This window comes from Lipotes vexillifer, unplaced genomic scaffold (genome assembly GCF_000442215.2).
Source record: "Lipotes vexillifer unplaced genomic scaffold, Lipotes_vexillifer_v1.1 scaffold783, whole genome shotgun sequence".
Classification (NCBI taxonomy): Eukaryota; Metazoa; Chordata; class Mammalia; order Artiodactyla; family Lipotidae; genus Lipotes; species Lipotes vexillifer.
The window spans coordinates 265,960-283,706 of NW_006793239.1; the positions used below are offsets into that span (position 1 = coordinate 265,960).

Sequence of the window (17,747 nt, forward strand, 5' to 3'; positions counted from 1 at the left end):
AAAAAAAAAAAAAAAAAAAAAAAAAAAAAAGGTAAAGGCAATATATGATCATTGTAAAATAATCAAACAATTCAGAAATACTTTTATAGAAAGTATCCGTTACCTCCCACACACGAAATCCATTCTCTCTCCCCTCCCCACTGTTAGTCTGACATTCTTACATCTCTGTATTTGTATGTATATACCCAATGTTAGATATCTATATATTTATAGTTATACTATGTATCAGCTTTATTGAGATGTAATTCACATACTATACAATTCATCCATTTAAAGTACACAATTCAATGATGTTTTAGTGTTTTAGTTGTGCAACCATTACCACAATCAATAGCAGAACATTTTAATCACCCCAAAAAGAAATCCTTTACCCACTAGCAGTCACTCCCCATTTCCTTGCAGCCCTTGGCAACTAATAATCTATTTTTTGTCTCTATAGATTTGCCTGCTTATCTTCTTTTAAAAGTATTTTTCTATATAAAGCACAGATATAGAATACCACACAAAACAAATGTATAGTTTAGTGAATCATTATAAAGTTAACATCCTTACATCTACCATCCATGTCAAGAATTACAACTTTGCCAGCCCTCCATAGAAGCCCCTCCATATATCCGATCCCAATCTCCATTTCTCCCTCCAAAAGTTGCCACTATCCTGACGTTTAAAGTAATTGCTATCTTGCATCTTTATTAACCATGTGTTCATTTCTAGATACCAGAGTTTAATCCCGCTAATTTAAAAAAATTGATATGTCTTTTAAGTCTCTTTTGATCTATAGGTTCCTCCCTCCATCCCTTTCTTTTATCTTCTGTCTATTGAATAGCTGGACTGTTTGATCTGTAGAAGTTTCCACAGTCAGGATTTTGTTGATTTTGCATATTCATGGTGTAATTTATTTGGTTCCTCTGCCCTTCGTATTTCCTACCAATTTGCAGCTGTACCTAGAGACTTAACCAGATTCAGGTTCCATCTCTTTGGCCAGACCATAGGTGGTGGTGTAGTCATTCATCAGAGGGCACATGATGTTGTCTCTCCCTCTGCAATGTTGGTAGCTACTGATTCTCAATGGCTAGATCCATTAATTCACTGAAGTTTGCCAAATGGTGATATTCTGATTATATTATTTCTTTTTCATTTACTATATAGTTTATTAAAATATTAGGAATATTTTTAGAAAGGGACACTTCCCCTTCATCTACTATTTGCTTGTACAGTGGTATACTTCATATAAGAAAGTCAAAATAAATGCCTGCTTCTTTCCATTTATTTATCGGTTCTCAAGATAATGAACTTTTTTTTTTATCATCCTCTGAAGATGACCAGCTATGATTGTTATTACTGATTCATAGATTTAAATATCTTTTGATAAATTTCAATCCATTTAAATTACTATCATTGTTGAAGCTCAAATTTCCCCATATTTGCCAGTTAGAGCCTCCTTGTGTTGTTAACTGAATGCTTTTGACATGACTCTGTAGTCTTTGAAAGCTTTCTCATGATTGGATATATGAAAACGTTACAGGCATATATGAAGACGTTACAGATATATCTTGTATATTTCCTGCCCCAGACATGCAATAAGCCATTTCTCCAAGAAGCCTTGTTTATTTTAGTAGGAAACTGGATTTCAAGACCACAGTCTGGGTGCTAAGAATTCTTATTGTTAATGAGTTGGTTATTACTTTTTAGACCTGGAACATGAGTTAGTACTGATATTTCAAATTTAGGACTCCAGAGCTTTTTCTTAACTTCTTCTATATTACGTCTTGATTTCCTTTCCTCCACACTGAGACACAAGGGACAGTAGAAACAGAAAATACTATAGTTACTCATTCATATAATCCTACTTTATACATACAACACACTCAGAGTAAGAATATACTACCGCCACCAATTACAATAATGGAAGAGTTTGAAACTTCTTGTATGTGCTATCCTCATCCCCCTCCATTTTCAACTGTTTAATATCTACATGATCAAATCATATAGGCTTTATATGTTACAATCTCTCCCATGTAGTCTTAGTTCAACAAATAAGCACATTAAGTAATGCTCACTACCAGTTGTTATATTGATCTCTTTATAGCTATTTTGATCATGTGAAACCCATTTTCTAACAGATTCCTGAGAAAGGGCTTATGGAAATAAGTCTCTGAGTTCTTGCATGTTGATAATAGTTTTTACTTTATACTTGAAGGTCAGCTTTGCTGGCAATAAAAGCCTTGACTCTCATTGTATTCCCTCAAGTATCATAAATATGTTATTCCGTTTTCTCTAGCATAAAGATTGCAGTTGAAAATTCTTAAGATGATCTAGTTTTCTTTTTCTTTAAAGTCCAGTGATTTTACTAGTCTTGGTAATGATCATTTTTGAGTCTGTAGTCTTAGGTACACAATGTACCTTTTCAATATGTAATTTTCAAAAATACTTTGTTGGGGGGCGCATTTTATTGGATTATAGCTTTTGTTATTAGTTCTGTTTTCTTCTTTGAAGAAACTTCAGTTTTCTTCTTTAGACACTCCTGTTAGTTGTATGTTGGATTTCCTCTACCTAACTTTAATATTTGTTACTTTCTCTCAAACCTTTTAGTTCCTTTCTTCATTTCTAGAAAAAAAATTTATTGTGATAAAATATCCATAACATAAAATTTACCATTTTTTAAGTGTACAGTTTAGTGGCATCAAGCACATTCACATTGTTGTGTGAACATCACCACCACCTAGCTCCAGAATCTTTTCATCTTCTGCAACTGAAACTCATTAAGCACTAACTTCCCATTTCCCTCTCCCTAGCCTCTGGTAACAACCATTCTACTTCTTGTCTCTGTGAACCTGAGTACCTCATATAAGTGGAATCATATAATATTTGTCCTTTTGTAACTGGCTTATTTCACTAACATAATGTCTTTAAGGTTCATCGATGTTGTAGTATGTCTTTATTTTTTTCTGATTAAAAAATTCCTTCTAATTTTTTATTTCTTAAGGCATTACTGATTGTATTTATTCTATTTTTGCTCCTTTTAGTTTTGGCTTCATTTCTAAGGTAACTTTTTTTCCCTAATTCTTGAGTTCCATCATTCAGTTTCTAAGTTTTTCTAATTCTGATTTATGTCATTCTTTCCTGTCTTGTATTATCTCATCAGTGTCTTTGAGATTATTTTGAAGTAATAAAGTTTTTAAAGTATGTCTTTCTGTTGTGCTTTTGAAGTAGGGGTGTTTTTCTCTATTCTCTTCCTTCCTACATTAATTTTTATGAAACATGACCTCAATACTTTTCTTTGCTCATTTTGCTCATTTTTATATATGCAATTAGAGAAGGCTTGACTCAGATGGCTTTTCTAACTCCACAAAGTTTCCTTTTCTGTTGATTTCTTAAGTGTTCAAAAATATAGTGACTTGATTTCTGAACTTTCCTGCCTCTGTTCCTCTCTCTCACTCTCATTTTGACCTTCTCTTTCCTTTGTTTCTAGTAATCTTAATTTGCTCAATTCTGATTCAACTCCAGTTTCTCTTCAGTGTAGGGTCTCACCTTGTATGGGAGACCTGGGTTGTTAGTTTAGAGAAATCACAACTGGCTATAATGCTCTAGTCCCTCAGAGCTCACTGCACATTCATTGTGCTTACTTGTTATTTGAGAAGGTAAAAGTCCTGCCAACTTCAGCTCCTATTCTCAAATTGGCTGCCATGCTTATCAGTGAATAACTGTTTGCTACTTTTGGGTTCAACCATTCTCAGGTCTGTTAGATGTCTCAATACTTCTCTCTGCTTTCTCCCGCACAGATGCAGATAACATGTGGGTCTTGTAGCTGCCAGTGGTTTGTTCCCACCAATTATACTTTAGAATATGTGGGGAATACTCTGCCAACTAGTTTTGTTGTAAATGTTGTTTATAGGTTTTTGGTTTTGCTAACTAGTTGCTCTGTTTATGGGAATTTGGGAAGAGCCAAAAATGATGATTCTGGCACAGCTGCTGCCATTTTTCCCAAAACTCTTTTCAATATATATATATGGCATTTTTTTAAAAAAAGGAAAATACATATGTCAGTACATAAGTATTATATATATATATATATATATATATATATATATATACATATATATACTCCACTATACTTATGTATTGACATATGTAGGTTTTTCTTTTTTTAAAAAAAAAAGCCAGAATAATATTTTACACATTGATCTGGAACCATTCACAGTTGTGTGAACTTGAGAAATTCACTTACTCTTTTGATGATAAGGATACTAATAGTACTTATAATGTTTGTTAGTGTTACCTAAACCCAGACCAGTCTTCTGCCAGGCCATACTCCCAGGCACCATATACTACATTGCCTTGAGCTTCAGGTCTCCCATCTCAGCCCTGAAACTGGCAGCTGGTCTGGCAAATATCAGCTAGGCTGCTAGTTCTCCACTGAATACAAATTCATTAAATATCAACATCAGACGAGGTCACTCCCTAGCTATGATGGAACAAGATAGAAACAAGTTTGCTCTGAAACCATGAAAACTTCCCCCCTAGCTAATATGAATGACTCTACTTCTTTACCAAGCAGAGAAAAAAATTAAGATACCCACTCATCAAATTGTCCCCACTTCCTGAGATTACCCAATCCCACAGTCCCTGGCTCCTTAAGCCTTTCCTCACATCACCCAGCACAAGTCCATTTAACTCTCTTTCACCAGCCACTCTCATGGTTCTTCATGCTGTGCAGACACCCTTTCTGCAGCAAACTAATAAACCCAATTTCACTTGACTACAGATGTGTTCCTGGCAGACTTTGGGCACTGGTCTTTATTATAGGATCTTTTCAAATATCATATATGTGACATAGCCTGAAAACTGTCAACTGCTGCACAAATGTTAGTAATTACTACTTCCATGATATGTACTGGAAACAGATATTCCCTTTTGAATAGATCTCCACCCCCTGCCAGTTTTATTGAGATATAATTCACATATAACATATATAAGCTGAAGGTTTACAACATGATGATTTGATGCATATAGATATTGCAAAATGATTGCCACAATAAGGTTAAGTAACAATTCCATTGTTGCTGTTGTTGTTAACTAGAGTCACCACGCTATACATTAGATTCCCAAAACTTATTCATCTTATAACTGGAAATTTGTACCCTTTGACCAACATCTCCCCATTTCCCCCATCCCCTAACCCCTGGCAACCACCATTCTACTCCTGTTTCTATGAGTTTGGCTTTTTTAGATTCCACGTATAAGTGATATCATATAGTATTTGTTTTTCTCTGACTTATTTCACTTAGCATAATGTTCTCAAGGTCCATCCATGTTGTCACAATGGGTAGGATTTCATTCTTTTTTATGGCTGAATAATATCCCATTGTGTGTGTGTGTGTGTGTGTGTGTGTGTGTGTGTGTGTGTTTGTGTGTATACATCTTTATCCATTCATCCATCGATGGACCCTTTGGTTGTTTCCATGACTTGACTATTGTGAATAATGTTGCAATGAACATGGGAGTGCAGATATTTCTTCAAGATAGTGATTTCACTTCCTTCAGATATACCCAGAAGTGGCATTGCTGGATCATATGGTAGTGCTATTTTTAATTTCTTGAGGAACCTCCTACTGTTTTTCATAGTGGCTGCACCAATTTACATTACCACCAACCGTGTACAAGGGCACTTGTTATCTCTTGACTTTTTGTTAATAGCCATTCTGTCAGGTGTGAGGTGATATCTCACTGTGATTCTGATTTTCTTTTCTCTAATAATTAGCAATACTGAACATCTTTTCACGTGCCTGTTAGCCATTTGTATGTCATCTTTAGAAAAATGTCTGTTCGAATTCTCTATCCATTTTCAAATCAGATTGTTTGTTGTTTAGCTATTGAGTTGTATGAATTCCTTACATAGTTTGTATATTAACTCCTTATCAGACAGATAGATGGTCTGCAAATATTTTCTCCTATTGAATGACTAGGTCTTAGAGAAAAGTAATATACCAAGTTCCTCTCCCTCTCACTAGTGAGAGAAGTGTTGAATTTATAGATGCCAAGTGCCTGAGATCCTGTTATGTTCAAACCCAAGGCAAAGGTACCCCTGGACTCTATACTTGAAGTGGAAGGTGACGGGTTTGTGTACCCAAGTAAAATCACCCTGCTTATCTTCCTTATTTTACAAGTGAAAAAGACAAATGCCACAGGGGAGAGCAAGGTCACAGAATCTTAAGTCTGGCAATGGCATTAAGATTCTTAACCAAGGATGTATCTCAGAATAGAAGTACGAAAATCTGTAGACCTAGATGGATCAAGTTGTACCCTGAAGCAAAAGATATTCCTGACGTGTTAGATGACAGGGAAGAAATATTATTTATTTGTTTGTTTATTATCATTATGATTTTCCTTAGGCCACTTTGGGTTAGGTGTTCTATCTCTGACAACCCAAGGGATTATGCGAAACACAACAGGTGGATCTGTCATGCACCCTTAGTTGAGAACCTCTGATCTAGCCTCCCTCCTGGAACACATGCTATCCACACTGAACTCCCCTCTTCATGGGACTCTCTGTTCCTCTAGCCAAAGACTCCTCAAATCCTCTTTTCATCTTCCCATCCTATTTCGTACAACTACCAACATGAAATATTCGAATGACACTCCTTGAAGCTAAGTCAAGTGTCTCTGGCTACAGCCTAAACACACCTTTCTCCACCTTCCATCAGGACGAGTGCCCTGCACCAACCCTCCATTCATGAAGGTGGTCTGGCTCTGCAGGGGGTGGGTGAAGAGTAATGAACTCTCTCCTTCACGTACCAGTAATGTCATTTCTTCCTCCACCAGGGGGGCCCATGGCTGTCACAAGCAGCACATCAACGATGTCCAGCTTGTTTGTGTCCTTCTTGTCAAACCAGTAACCGTGGTCAATCCATTGCCTCAGGAGCTCAATGGGGGGCTGGGCCCCATACACCTCTTTGGCTGGCATGTTGAGGTCATCTGGGGAAAGAAGCCATGGCCACAGATTGTAAGTCTATGGGATCCTTTGCTCTCACAGGAGGTAGCAGATGATTATCCCTCCATGGGAGAATCTGTGCCCAGTTGTTACATCCTCACTCTAGGCAGGGATCAGCCAGTGGACATTCTCACCATAATGGAAGAGTTTTCCTGGGTTCTGGGCTCTCCTGCTTTATTGACAGATTGGCATTAACAAACAGACATTTAATTTTTTCCCATATTTCCTCCAGGGTAGGGATTGATTTTCTAAAATAGCATATTGCTCAGTCCTGGCACACAGAAGGCACTCAATAAACTCCAATGAACATTGATTGAATGCCCAGTTTTGTGTCACATAAGATTTTAGGAGTTTTATACATATTATCTCATCTAATCAAAATAATAACTTTATAAGGAAGAGAGTATTACCTTTATGTTAGAGGTGAGGAACTGAAGGTCATGGAATAGTATGCTTAGGGTCACAACATGCTTAGGGTTAAAAAGTGAGATTTGGACCTAGGTCTGTTTGGCTGCAAAGCTTAATCTGTTTTTGGATATACCATAAAAATAGGAAGGGAGAAAAGATTGGAGGAAAGGAGAAAGGGGGAAAAGAAAGGGAAACGAAATAGGATCCCTGCCTTTAAGGAGCTGTTACTAATTGGCAAGGATATAAATACATGCAACATTTACTATCAATACATGAATTTTAAAGACAGGACATGAGATAAGCCAGAAGGGCAGGGCATTACTATTACTAAATGAGAATTTTATGAGTCAGCAGTAAGAGAGTGGAAAAGATAATGTATTTGGCACCAAGAAACCTGGTTTTGGCTCGTGGTTCCAGAATTTTCTAGATGTTTGACCCTGAACAGGGAATTTAACCTCTGGAGCCTCGATTAACTGACTCATAAAGTGATAATGGTGGCTAATAAACTGATGGGGCTGTGAGGCTCAAACAAAATAAATGAGGAAGTGCTTTGTAGACATAAAATCCTGGGAAAATTCAATGTGCTCATTTCACAAATATTTATTTAGCAACTATTAGATTTCTTCATATACTGATAACATATTTATCTGGCACATAATGGAATAGAAGCTCATCACAAAGTGTGAGTTGCTTCTGGAGATGCAAGAGGGCAAACACCACAATCCCCTTCTCGGCCTATAACTGCTTCTCACTACAAAGTAACTTGGCCTGATCCACAGGCTCAACTTCATTCCAGGAGAAACTGGGATCCTCCCTCAGGCAAAAAGGCCTGGACTGTGCCTCACTTACTGAAAATTTGGCTTATAGTACCTGGTTAACAAATACTTGGTAATGAATGAAGGAAAGGACAGGAAACAAAAAATGAAAGAAGGAAGAGAGGGAGGGAAGGGAGAGAAGAAGGGATGGAAAGATGGAAGGAAGGAAGGAAGGAAGGAAGGAAGGAAAATAGAAGGGGAGGGAAGGAATGCTGAATTATATTAACCAGAAATATTTTATCTCCCAGAGAAAGTAAAAGGACTATACAGTGGCCGTACAAGGGGAGATTCTGTTTTGCTGCAGCTTAGAGTAGAAGAATTTGGTGTGTCCAGATCCAGGCCAATACCTTACCCACAAATACCACTGCTTTCTTTCCTATGGGAGGCCCAAAAAGGCCCTTCCGCCGTCGATCCAGCTTGGACATGATGATATCCTGGGTCTGACTGGCTGAAGTTCTGGCAGAGAAATTGATGCAGTTGGGCAGATAAGTATTTTTGGGAAGGCGGAAAAGGAAGTTGTTGGTGATGACTGATTTGCCAGTGCCCGTGGGTCCTACGAACAGCATTGGAATCTCATGGTCCAGGTAGGTTTTCAAGAAGAAGGACTGCCGGGCTGTTTCCATTGTGGGGATGATGAGTTCTGAGACCTGTGCCACAAAGACATGGTGAGTCTTGGTACTGAGCCCAGGAGACTGGGTCTTGGAATTCAGGAGACTTGGGTTCTGTCCTTACTATCCGTTCAGCTCCATCTCTTATTTATCTTTATGATTTTGAGTATTTTACCTCTCCAGGGGCCTTAGTTTCTTCATCTGTAAAATGGGGATAATAATGGCACCTAGTTCACTGAGCTGTTTTGAGGATTAAATTAAATCTTGCACGTAAATATGGGCATTTTAGAGATGAGGAAACTCTGTTTCAGAGATGAGGAAACTGAGATCCAGAGCTCACTTACACACTAAGTAAGTGGAAATGCAAGGATTTTAATTCCAGCTTGTCTGATTCCAACGTTTATATTCTTAACCACTGAAATGTCATATTATAAACACCAATTACAGTAAGGATGGGTCTATAGCTACTGCCATCTGAGACCACTGCTCTGAACCAAGCTGACTGCCTTGCCCCAGGAAAGATCCACCTCCCATACGCCACCTATACTGCTTGTTCAAGAAGGGTTAGGTGTGACCCTTGACCCCCATTCCCTGTGCTTGTTCCTCATCTGCTTTTCCTAATGCTCAGATTCTTGGTTGTTCCTATTAACTCTTTTTCCAATATGGAAATTGCAATACTATTCCTGGTATTCAGGCTCCAATTGGGCTCTAAGGGCTTGGTCTTGAGCTCCTGGAATCCCTATTACTTATATGTCTACTACTTAAATGTCTAGACTAGAAGGGGCTAGTGAACATGGAGCCACTGTGTTGTGCAACTCTAGGGAGCACCATTCACACTATGGTTTATGTAAATGGTGCCCCTAAAGCAAAACTAGACCATAATGCAAATGGCACCAACAGGGACTGTGCAACATGGTGGCCTTGTGTATATTGGTAGACGAAGTCTTGGCTTCTTTTCATAAATAATTTGATCAAATTAAAAGGAACAGATAGAACAAAGGAATTGAAGTGGTGAGGAAGAGAATTAGCAGGTGTTGAGCTATGGATGTTTTGCCTCTGTTATTCCCTGCAGCTTTCCTAATAACCCTCTGAGGGAGGTATATTATTAGCTCACTTTTTCAGATGAAAAAATTGAGACTGGAGGATGACTGGCTAACTTGTCCAAAGCCACATAGCCAGTAAGTGATACTGAATGCAGAACCAGGTACCAAGACTAGGAATTTAAAGCAGGTTTTGTTTCTTAGATTTTTATTTTCAGGGGCTAGAACAATTTTTTGACAAAGGAAAAATTCCCAGCAGAACTAAAATATTTTCTGCATTGGACTTTTATTTGTATGAATCCAGCAAGCTTTCAACCCCCTGGAGCTCTGGTGATGAAGCTCTTTAAGGAGAATGAAAGTTTAGGGCCTCAGTGTTGTGGGGTTCTTTACAAGACTCAGCCTCCAGGGTGTGTCCTGAACTCAACACACATTCACTCCTGCTTATTGCACCCTTTTCACAAGCAGCTGTGCTCCTGTTTGGTGTCTGACTTTGTCGTCAGTATTTCCACTTTCCCATCCACCTCCTACTACTCTATCTGGGGCCTGAACGATCTACAATCACCCCCAGAAAGATAAATTATGTCCACTAGATAACTGCAAATAGAGGCATGAAATTGCACATCTGGAAAAAATTTTCCACAAGGAAATGAGCAGGAGTTGTAGGTGAATTGTCTGCTAACCAGAAAATCTATTAATCAATACCCATTCTTCTGAGAATTCTGATTAAAGAAATCTTTCTCTGGGGATTTTAAAGAAATCTTTCTCTGGGGATTTTAAAGAAAAGGCAAAGATCTTTTTGGCTGAGATATCTGAGAGGTGGACTGATGACCGTCTGGCATTATAGACAGTGATAATAATCAGAATAGCAACAGCATAATCTAGCACACAGTGTGTGCCACAAATTCATGTATAATGTCTTCAATCTTTGCAGCCATCCTTTAGGTATTTTTTTCTGCTATTGTGTAGCTGAGTAAATTGAGGCAGAGAAAGTGAAGGCTGAGTAGGGAATCTGGGACTCTCTGATTCTAAAGTCCATGTTTTGAAGGCTCAGTCCAGCTCATGTTTGAACCTTTTTCTAAAGTAAGTTCTTAAAAATGCTAACACAGACCTGCTGTTAACCTCTCCACTTTGCTGAATATCAGGTCATTACCAAAGTTCCATGGCCAATAACTCTCTTTTACCTTTGCATCTGCTGGGATATTTTCCTCCTCTTTGGTGATATACTCTGTCCATGTGTACCAATGTCCACCACCTTGCTTGAGGAAATAAAAATCATAGATGCTTCCTGGACCCAAAGAAATAGAATAGGTTATTAGTACATCAGGAGTTTACATTTCATATTTGAGGTATTTAACTACCTCAGCCATAGGCATCTGAAATGTATAACTACCAGTACTGGCATAGTTGTGTAACGGTATAACCTGGAACAACACCTTTTAAAGAGTAATAACTTTATTATATAAATAAAAATAATAGGTGCTAATTATACAAATAATTATTCTTAATAATATAAAGAGGAAGTATTGAAAAGAACAAAAAAGGAAGAAAACAAATCACTCCAAATCTCACATCTAGAGATAACTTTTGATGGCAACCCTTCCAGTCTTCTCGCAAGGCACACAAACATCTTAAAGATGGAAGTATAGGTGGATGAAAGAAAGGATTTTATTAGAATAGGATCATTTGATATTATATATCATACATATATACATATATCATATCATACCTACATATACATATCATACATATATCATATATGTATATATATACGATTTATATTAATACAACATAAAATATATTTTTATATATTACACTATTAAAAATAAAAACATTAAATCTAATTTTACTTAAATTAGAAGAAAAGGAGACTAAAATGAAACTGAAGGACCTGCTAAACTTCAGATAATCATTATTCACTACAAGAGGTATTGGTTCCTAAAAGTGGTTTCTTTTTTTTTTTATTCAATTGAGGTATAATTGACAAATAACATTATATTAGTTTCAGGTATAAAATATAATGATTCAATATTTATATATACAGTGAACTGATTACATTATAAAATTATATTAATAAAGATTGTATATATAATATATAATGCATGTAATGTCAAATGATTCTATTCTTATAAAATCTGTCACTATACATAGAATTTTTTTTCTTGTGAGGAAAACTTTTTTTTTTTTTTTTTTTTTTTTTTGGTACACGGGTCTCTCACTGTTGTGGCCTCTCCCGTTGCAGAGCACAGGCTCCGGACGCGCAGGCTCAGCGGCCATGGCTCACGGGCCCAGCCGCTCCGTGGCATGTGGGATCCTCCTGGACCGGGGCATGAACCCATGTCCCCTGCATCGGCAGGCGGACTCTCAACCACTGCGCCACCAGTGAAGCCCAGGAAAACTTTTTTTTTAATTGAAGTATAGTTGATTTACAAAGTTGTGTTAGTTTCAGGTGTACAGCAAAGTGATTCAGTTACACATATATATGTATATATGTATTATTTTTCAGATTCTTTTCCATTATAGATTATTATAAGATATTGAATATAGTTCCCTGTGCTATACAGAAGGCCCTTGTTGATTATCTATTTTATATATAGTAGTATGTATATTTTTAAAAATAAATTTACTTATTTATTTTTGGCTGCACTGGGTCTTCGTTGTCATGTGCAGGCTTTCTCTAGTTGTGGTGAGCGGGGGCTACTCTTCATTGCGGTGAGCGGGCTTCTCATTGCAGTGGCTTCTCTTGTTGCAGACCATGGGCTTGAGGCACGCAGGCTTCAGTAGCTGTGGCACATGGGCTCAGTAGTTGTGACTCGCGGGCTCTAGAGCACAGGCTCAGTAGTTGTGGCGCAAGGGATTAGTCGCTGCGCAGCTTGTGGGATCTTCTGGGACTAGGGCTGGAACATGTGTCCCCTGCATTGGCAAGTAGATTCTTAACCACTGCGCCACCAGGGAAGTCCAGTAGTGTGTATATGTTAATCCCAAACTCCCAATTTATCCCTCTCCCTCCTTTCCCCTTTGGTAACCATACGTTTGTTTTCTATGTCTGTGTATTTCTGTTTTACAAATAAGTTCATTTGTATCATTTTTTTAAAAGTCCACAAACTAGTGATATCATAAGATATTTGACTTTCTCTGTTTGACTTCACTTCATATGATAGTGTCTAGGTCCATCCATGCTGCCATAAATGGCGTTATTTCATTCTTTTCTCCGGCTGAGTAATATTCTGTTGTATATATATGCACCACATTTTCTTTATCCATTCCTCTGTTAATGGACATTTGGGTTGCTTCCATGTCTTGGCTATTGTAAATAGTGCTACTATGAATATTGGGGTGCATGTATCTTTTCAAATTATATTTTCTCCAGGTGTATGCCCAGGAGTGGGATTGTTGGATCATATCGTAACTCTATTTTTAGTGTTTTGAGGACCCTCCATACTGTTCCCCATAGTGCCTGCACCAATTTACATTCCCACCAACAGTGTAGGAGGGTTACTTTTTCTCCACACCCTCTACAGCACTTATTATTTGTACACTTTCTGGTGATGGCCATTCTGACTGGTGTGAAGCGGTAACTCATTGTAGTTTTGGTTTCCATTTCACTGATAATTAGCGATACTGAGCATCTTTTCATATGCCTGTTGGCTATCTGTATGTCTTCTTTGGAAAAATGTCTATTTAGGTCTTCTGTCTATTTTTTTGATTGGGTTGTTTGTTTTTTTTGATATTAAGCTGTATGAGCTGTTTGTATAGTTTGGAAATTAATTCCTTCTCAGTTGCATTGTTTGCAAATATCTTCTCCCATTCTGTAGGTTGTCTTTTTGTTTTGTTTATGGTTTCCTTTGCTGTGCAAAAGCTTTTAAATTTGATTAGGTCCCATTTGTTTAGCTTTGCTTTTGTTTCCATTACTCTAGGAGATGAATCCAAAAAAATATTGCTGTGATTCATGTCAAAGAGTGTTCTGCCTATGTTTTCTTCTAGGAGTTATATAGTATCTAGTCTTACATTTAGGTCTTTAATGCATTTTGAGTTTATTTTTGTATATGGTGTTAGAGAATGTCCTAATTTCATTCTTTTACATGTAGTTGTCCAGTTTTCCCAGCACCATTTATTGAAGAGGTTGTGTTTTCTCCATTGCATAGTCTTGCCTCTTTTGTCATAGATTAATTGACCATAAGTGTATGGGTTTATTTCTGGGCCTTCTGTCCTCTTCCACTGATCTGTGTCTGTTATTGTGCCAGTACCATACCATTTTGATTATCGTACCTTTGTAGTATAGTCTGAAGTCAGGGAGCATGATACCTCCAGCTCCATTCTTCTTTGTCAGGATTGCTTTGGCAATTATGGGTCTTTTATGGTTCCATATAAAATTTAGGATTATTTGTTCTAGTTCTGTGAAAAATGCCCATTGATAATTTGATAAGGATTGCATTGAATCTGTAGATTGCCTTGGGTAGCATGGTCATTTTAACAATATTGATTCTTCCAATCCAAGAACATTACATATCTTTCCAGCTGTTTGTATTGTCTTCAATTTCTTTCATCAGTGTCTTATAGTTTTCAGAGTATGGGTATTTTGCCTCCTTAGGTAGGTTTATTCCTAGGTATTCTATTCTTTTTGATGCAATGGTAAATGGGATTGTTTCCTTAATTTCTCTTTCTGATATTTCATTGTTAGTGTATAGAAATGCAACAGAGTTCTCTATATTAATTTTGTATCCTTCAACTTTACCAAATTTGTTGATGAGCTCTAGTCATTTTCTGGTAGCATCTTTAGGATTTTCTATGTGTAGTGTCATGTCATCTTCTAACTGTGACAGTTTTACTTCTTTTTCAATTTGGATTCCTTTTACTTATTTATTTTTCTTCTCTGATTGCTGTGGCTAGGACTTCCAAAACTATGTTGAATAAAAGTGGGGAGAGCGGGCATCCTTGTCTTGCTCCTGATCTTAGAGGAAATGCTTTCAGCTTTTTACCACTGAATATAATGTTAGCTGTGTGCTTGTAATATATGGCCTTTATAATGCTGAAGTGTGTTCCCTATTTGGATTCCTTTTATTTCTTTTTCTTGTCTGATTGCTGTGGCTAGGACTTCCAACACTATGTTGAATAAAAGTGGCAAGAGCGGGCATCCTTGTCTTGTTCCTGATCTTAGAGGAAATGATTTCAGCTTTTCACCATTGAGTATGATGTTAGCTGTGGGTATGTCATATATGGCCTTTATTATGTTGAGGCTTGTCCCCTCTACATCCACTTTCTGGAGAATTTTTAATCATAAATGGATATTGATTTTATCAGAAGCTTTTTCTGCATCAACTGAGATGATCATATGTTTTTTATTCTCCAATTTAATGTGGTGTTCCACATTGATTGATTTGTGGAAATTGATAAATCCCATTTGATCGTGGTGTATAATCCTTTTAATGTATTGTTGGATTCGGTTTGCTGGTATTTTGTTGAGGTGTTTTTACATCTATGCTCCAAAACAGATCTCTTTGAGTCCAAAGTCTATGGTCTTTCTGCTTCCCCAAACTGAGGTTGGAGACCATGAAAGTAATGCCAAGTCTTCTGCTTATGTGATTTTCTCCTGTACTGTTCAGCAGCTCTGTAGTATGAGTGGAAAGAAAAAAAGGGGTGGTGTATTGATCCAAGATTGGGGTTTTGCCAGGTGTGTTTGGCAGGAGGACAAGGGAAGGAGGGAGTAGAGGTGCTGATGAGAGAGAAAGGTGGAGGAGGTGGGCCTTGGGGGCCAAGCTGGAGGGGAGGGCTAGAGGGGCTGGTAGGTAGGGAGACAGCAGAAAGGTTGCAGGGGGAGGCAGAAGCCAGTTGTAGCAGAGCTGGAGAGTTACAGGGCTACAAGGTTGTTTGTGAGTCAGGATGCTTGAACTTGGATTCTGAGTTGCCCTCCCACTCCACCAATTCTTCCAAACTACAATCATAGTACCCATCTGGAACCACTCCCCACCTTCCCCACAAAAGTGACACAAAGTTCCTATGATCCTTTTTCCCAGTGAAGTCCCTGCCTCTGTAATTGGTGGGTGTCTTTTTCTTTTTTTCACTTTAAGATGAGGAGTGGGAATAAGAAGGGTGTCAGGGAAGGGCCTGGCCTCCCATCCAACTGTTCCTTACTGACTCACTGTGGGGCCCCGGGTAAATGACTCCCTTCTCAGTTTCCTCATCTAGAGAATGCCATGAGAAGTCTATGAGATACTGTTTGCAAAGCCTGCAGAATGAAATAAAATTTAAAAAAAATAAGAGAAAAACCTTCTGAAGTGGACATGGAGAATTACCCAGGCCCCGGCAAGGCAAATGCTAGGCCATGTGATTCACAGCAGCAGCGGGCATGACAGGGCCTGCCCCATTGCCCAGCCAGCCAAGCTGTGAGCACAAGTGACTTGCTTCTCTCTCCACAGGACTTGCCTAAAATTGGCCCAAAAAGGGCAGGCTTGGTGGTTGTAGGGTGTATGTGTGTGTGAGTGAGAGAGAGTCTTGAGCTTCAGGTAAAGGGATGAAACATTTCAGTCCATCAGTTCAAACATTTCAGTTCATCAAACATTTCAGTTCTTCAGTTTTTTCTGTGATGAAAACTTTTAATATTTACCCTCTTAGCAAGATGCTTTTTTTTTTTTTTTTCGCTGTATGCGGGCCTCTCACTGTTGTGGCCTCCCCCGCTGCAGAGCACAGGCTCTGGACACGTAGGCTCAGCAGCCATGTCTCATGGGCCCAGCCACTCCGCGGCATGTGGGATCTTCCCGGACCAGGGCATGAACCCATGTCCCCTGTGTCGGCAGGCAGACTCTCAACAACTGCACCACCAGGGAAGCCCGCAAGATGCTTCTTAATTTTAAAATATTTTTTTAAGCCATTACGGCTTAAAGTCATTATAATTTTAAAAATAATTTAATCCAACTTTGTTATTATATTTTAACTTTTTATTGTGAAAAAATTTAAAAATACACAAAAATAAGGAGAATAGTATAATAAACTGCCATGTACCCATTATCTAGCTTCAATAATCTTCAACATTTTGCAACTCTTGTTTCATTCATTTCCCCAACACCAACCACCACCATATTCATTTTCCTTCCCTCCTCACGTCCTCCCTCCCTTTTGTTTTCTTTCTTTGTCTGAGGTATTTTGAAGTAAATCCTGATATCACATTTCATTTGTAAATACATGTGACTCGATGTTAGACCAGTTTCATTGATTCCTTTATGAACTATGACGTGATTAACTCTCACTCTTCCTTCTCCTCTCCTTTCGTTCCTTTTATTGCTCTTGGTGATATAACTTTTACTTTTTCAGGGATTATAACATTGACATTTTGTTCTGCAACTATAATTCTCCCATTCCTTAGTCTTAGGTCTCTATTTAAATAGGTTCAACACTCAAACTCAGGGCTTTTAACACAGACTATTTAAGAGTTTTTTTTTTTTTAATTTGACATGTACACTCTGCTATGTTTATTTCTTTATTTATTTTTATATTTTATTTTGGATGCACCAGGACTTAGTTGCAGCACATGGTATCTTCGTTGCGGCATGCAGGATCTTTAGTCGCGGCATGTAGGCTTTTTATTTTCGGCATGCAGGCTTCTTAGTTGCAGCATGCATGCGGGATCTAGTTCCCCAACCAGGGATCAAACCCGGGCCCCCTGCATTGGGACTGTGGAGGCTTACCCACAGGACCAGCAGAGGAGTCCCCAAGAGTTCTTTATCTTGATTGATTTGTTAGTTGGCTGATTTCATTTTGTATTTCCAAGAAGGGACTTATCAGGGCTCTATTCTCTCAGATCTTGCATGTTTGACAATGTCTGCCTTTTGTATTTGAACCGTGACTTGGCTGAGAGTAGTATTCTTTTTTTTTTTTTTTTTTTTTTTTTGGG

At 38.1% G+C, this 17,747-nt stretch overlaps 1 protein-coding gene across 1 annotated transcript in view; it reads right to left on the reverse strand.

Moving 5' to 3' along the window:
* DNAH3 (dynein axonemal heavy chain 3) overlaps positions 1–17,747 on the reverse strand; it is a 190,490-nt gene that overhangs the window by 50,217 nt on the left and 122,526 nt on the right. Inside the window, 3 exon segments of the mRNA XM_007466279.1 lie at positions 6,796–6,975; positions 8,567–8,861; positions 11,044–11,147. Of these exon segments, the coding sequence (XP_007466341.1) occupies positions 6,796–6,975; positions 8,567–8,861; positions 11,044–11,147 (579 nt within the window).